Below are 4,720 nucleotides of genomic sequence, written 5' to 3'. Positions count from 1 at the left end.
TCCAGCGGGCAGGCCGGGAGCCCTGGCGGGCTTCAGAGAAAGCATGAAACCCCATCCACAGGCAGGATGAGGTTTCATGTAGGTTTTTAAAAATGTAATAAAAGTTCAACTAAAAGCGATGGACATGTCCCAACTCATGTGACAGTGTCACATGAGGGGACATGTCAGGGAAATTCTATTTTTCCATTTTTAACGTTTTTGAATTTGGTGCCGATCTCCCTGAGGCTGCACTTAGCCTCAGAGAGATGAATGCGCTCTTTCATGCGCATGCGCGAAATGGCGCACTCTCGGCTTAGGGAATCCCCTCCCCCGCCCGCACAGAGTGCGCATAGTGCTTCCTGGCAGACGTCACGCCCACGTAAAATGGCGGCGCACCCGCTCCAGAATTTCCCCCCATCCCAACGGGGGTGGGGCGGGGTGGAAATTCTGCCCCTTGTGTTGTAAGGATTTACAAGTTGCACTCAACCTGGTTGGCCACATTGTGAACACACCTGCCTTGGCCATCAAGTCCTGGGGTGGGACTTGAACCCAGAGCCTCTGGCTCAGAGGCAGGGGCACCACAAGACCTCCGAGTGGGGGAAACGTAAGTCAATATGATGGTGAATGCCCCTTTCAGTGGAAGTTGTTTTGCCTATTTTCTTGGCCGATCTCTTGTAGCACAGTTCTTAACACATTCGAGTAGGGATTCCTTAATGTACTGATTTAAAATGGGATAGCATCTAAGTTCAAAAGGCACAGAAAATAATTTGATGTGAGCGTATTAATCAGTGTGCAACCAACAGGAAAGCCTCTTTAGGTCTGTCAATGGTGCTGCTGCCATCAATCTCCCTAATGTCCTGCCTGTTCTGTTTTGCAGGATGTTTTACAGCGTCCTGGCTTTGCTAATCATATCTGGACTTTCATGCGGCGAAGAGACAGCTGATGGCGGAGGAGCCCCTGGCGCCGTCCCCTCCCCCGGGAAAGGACACCGCGGAGACCCGGGCCGGCCTCGCAAGACGAAGGAGAAAGAGGAAGTCCTGGACTCCAACCACGCCGCGCTGCCCGTCACCGAGCGGCGGAACGTGCGCCGGGACTGGTGCAAGTCCCACCCGCTCATCCAGACGCTGACGGAGGACGGCTGCATGAGCCGCACCGTGGTCAACCGCTTCTGCTACGGGCAGTGCAACTCGTTCTACATCCCCAGCCACGAGCATGGTGGGGCGCCATTCCGCTCCTGCTCCTTTTGCAAGCCCAAGAAGTTCAACACCGTCACCGTCACGTTCAACTGCCCCAGGCTCCACCCCCCATCAAAGCGTCGGCGCATCCAGCTGGTGAAGGAGTGCCGCTGCATCTCCATAGATTTGGATTAGGGAGCGGAGAGGGAGGGGTGGGCTTGGGTCGGTTGGTGGCACTGGGGGCCCCGGCCGGTGGGGGCGGTGGGGGGGTGGGGTGGTGAGTTGTAGAAAAGCTGCTGTCTGTTTTCAGAGTAGCACTTTATAAACCTGGGGAATCGGCCCGAAAAATAAAAAAGGCCGACAAAATAAAGGGCAGGAGTAAACCAAGGCGGGTATAAATGTCACCCTGTAGGGGAGAGCAAACGCAGTTGGCCGCTGTTGCAAAGAAGTGGGGTTAAATTATGTAAATGTTAAAAATCGGCGTCAAAAAATGTCTGGAAGTATCGAGGAGTGGTTTTTTTTTTACAGCACGATGGTCTGCCAGGGAGCGATTACAGTGGGTCGGTCAAAAAGAGAAAAAATCACGCAGATAGGTATTTATGATTGAATTTTTTTTTTTTAAAAAAGAACTTCTTTTAACAATCGAGCTGTTTCCAGTCCGGCTACGTCTGAGCATTCACTGAAGCTGCCCTGTGGAGGACTCCAGAACATTCGCTCGGACTCCGCAGAACAACCGCCTTCTTCGACTTGACGCAATGCTTTTAATTTTGCAAATGTGCGACTGTATTTTGCCCTTTTGACGCGAGGGGCTGCTGTGCTATCGTTTGAAATCACAATAACCAATAAAGGCAAGTTGTTACATCATGAGTGAGGACGTTCTCTCAATGAAATCGAGTTCCGGAGTCTCCCATGCTCCCCCGGGATGCTGGAGATACAATGTGGTGAGTATCGCCTGGGTCCAGGCTTTATCGTGCAGGTCAGAAAGGTAAAGATGTGGTCAAACAACTTTGTATATACGCAAACGATGGCTGACTACTAAATGCAGTGTGAGTAGCTAGCCTAACTAATAACAAGAGGCAAAACAAAAAGGAAGATTAGCCCCTGATGGAGCGTTAATTAAAGCTCTGCCATTAGGAAAGTAAATGGCGCGTTGACCTTTAATGCAAAGAGGCTGGAGTACAAAGGTAAAGCCTCACTGCAATTGTACAGAGATTTGGTAGGGCCACACCTGGAGTACTGTGCACAGTTTTGGTCTCCATATCTGAGGAAGGATGTACTTACCTTGGAGGCAGTGCAGTGAAAGTTTACTGGGATGAGAGGATTGTCCGATGATAAGAGGTTGAATAGCATGGACTTGACCACATTGGAGTTTAGAAGCGAGAGGCAATCTCATTATAAAGTTCTGAGGAGGCTTGTCAGGATAGATGCTGAGGGATTGTTTCCCTCTGGTTACAGAATCTGGGACTAAGGGGCATAGTCTCAGGAGAAAGGGGGTGGCCACTTAGGACTGAGATGAGGAGAAAGTTCCTCTTTAATAGGGTTGTGAATCTTTGGAACTATCATTCCCAGCCCGTAGTGGATGCTCAGTCATTAACTATATTCAAGGATGATATCAACAGATTTTTAGACCCGAGGGGAATTAAGGGATATAAGAGTCAAGCAGGAAAGTGAAGTTGAGGTCAAGGATCCGCCGTGATTTTAATAAATGCCGGGACAGGCTCGAGAGGCCAAATAGTCTCCTGCTCCCACTTCTCATGTTCTCATGCTCAGAATGTAGTTACCCAGCACCTGTTTCTACATCATGTCACAGGAGCTATACTGGTTTCAGAGCAGCTTGTGACAGTGGAGTGCATACATTAGAAAAATCTTTGTTGAGTTTTCAGGAAGTTTTATACACTGTACTTATAATTCTGGCAATGTGGCACCATGCAAAATCTCATGACATATTCGTCATGCTACCTGCTCACTGGATTTCACAACTTTGACTTAAAATCCCAGAGGAAGTTTTATGAGCCAGTCCAAACAATTAAAAATGACTTGCTTCAAAAAGTAATTTGCCCCTAATTATTTGTAAATTTCAGATCTGGAATACCAAGTAAGAATGACCTATTTAAAAAATTTTATCCTTGAGATGTGGGTGTCACTGGCAAGGCCAACTCTTGCCGTCCATTTCTAGCTGCCTTTCAGAAGGTGGTGGTAAGCCACCTTCTTGAACCTCTGCAGTCCGTGTGCGAAGGTACTGTCAGGGTGGGTCTTCTAGGATTTTCATCCAACAACGATGAAGGAACAGCAATATATGCTGAAGTCAGGATGGTGCGTGACTTGGAGGGGAACTTGAAGGTGATGGTGTCCTCACACACCTTCATCCCTTGCTGTTCTAGGTGGTAAAGGTGGCAGGTTTGGGAGGTGCTTTTGAAGAAGCCTTGGTGAGCTGCCGTCTATCCTGTAGAGAATACATATTGCGGCGGTGGTGGAGGGAGTGGATGTTGAAGGTGGTGGATGGGCTGCCAATCAAACAGGCTGCATTGTCCTGGATGGTGTCGAGCTTCTTGAGTGTTGTTGCAACTGCACTCATGCAAGTAATGGACAGTATTCCATCACACTCCAGGTGACATTTTCTTAATTTTCCTGGATGCGGACATCCCTGGCTGAGCCAACATTTGTTGCCCATCCCTAATTGCCCTTGATAAGGTGGTGGTGAGTTCCTTCTTGAACCGCTGCAGTCCATGTGGTGTAGGTACACCCACTGTGCTGTTGGGGAGGGAGCTCCAGGATTTTGTTCCAAGTCAGGATGGTGAGTGGCTTGGAAGGGAACTTCCAGGTGGTGATGTTCCTATCTATCTGCTGCCCTTGTCCTTCTAGGTGGTAGAGGTTGTGGGTTTGGAAGGTGCTGTTGAAGGAGCTTTGGTGAGTTGCTATTGTGCATCTTGTAGATGGTACACACTGCTGCTACTGTGCGTCAGTGGTGGAGGGAGTGAATGTTTGTGGATGTGGTGCAAATCAAGCGGCTGCTTTGTCCTGGACAGTGTCAAGCTTCTTGAGTGTTGTGGGAGCTGCACTCATCCAGGCAAGTGGGGAGTATTCCATCACACTCCTGACTTTTACCTTATAGATGGTGGACAGGCTTTGAGGAGTCAGGAGGTGAGTTCCTCACCACAGAATTGCCAGCCTCTGACCTGCTCTTTTGCCACAGTATTTATATGGCTGGTCCAATTCAGTTTCTGGTCATTGGTAACCCCCAGGATGTTTTGATAGTGGGGAATTCGGCAATGGTAATGTCATAGAATGCAAAGAGGAGATGGTTAGATTTCTCTTGTTGGAGATTGTCATTGCCTGGCACTTGTGTGGCACTTGCCACTTATCAGCCCAAGCCTGAATATTTGCATTTCGACACATACTGCTTCATTATTTGAGGAGTCGCGAATGCTGAACATTGTGCAATCATCCACGAACATTCCCACCTAACCTTATGTTGGAAGGTCATTGATGAAGCAGCTGAAGATGGTTGGGCCGAGGACACTACCCTGAGGAACTCCTGCAGCGATTTCCTGCGACTGAGATGATTG

At 48.9% G+C, this 4,720-nt stretch overlaps 1 protein-coding gene across 1 annotated transcript; it reads left to right on the top strand.

The window, feature by feature from the left end:
- The first annotated feature begins 857 nt into the window (after window positions 1–857).
- On the top strand, window positions 858–2,021 carry LOC144671329 (gremlin-1-like). The gene has a single exon (XM_078533157.1). The coding sequence runs from the start codon at window positions 858–860 to the stop codon at window positions 1,347–1,349; it is 492 nt and encodes a 163-aa protein (XP_078389283.1). The 3' UTR covers window positions 1,350–2,021.
- Window positions 2,022–4,720: the final 2,699 nt, after the last annotated feature.

This window comes from Cetorhinus maximus, chromosome 32 (assembly GCF_964194155.1).
Source record: "Cetorhinus maximus chromosome 32, sCetMax3.hap1.1, whole genome shotgun sequence".
Classification (NCBI taxonomy): domain Eukaryota; kingdom Metazoa; phylum Chordata; class Chondrichthyes; order Lamniformes; family Cetorhinidae; genus Cetorhinus; species Cetorhinus maximus.
This window is presented reverse-complemented; position numbering and strand designations above follow the sequence as displayed.

Bases quoted from the DNA above. Each gene is read 5' to 3' on its own strand.
- LOC144671329 (XM_078533157.1), top strand. From the start codon at position 858: ATGTTTTACAGCGTCCTGGCTTTGCTAATCATATCTGGACTTTCATGC.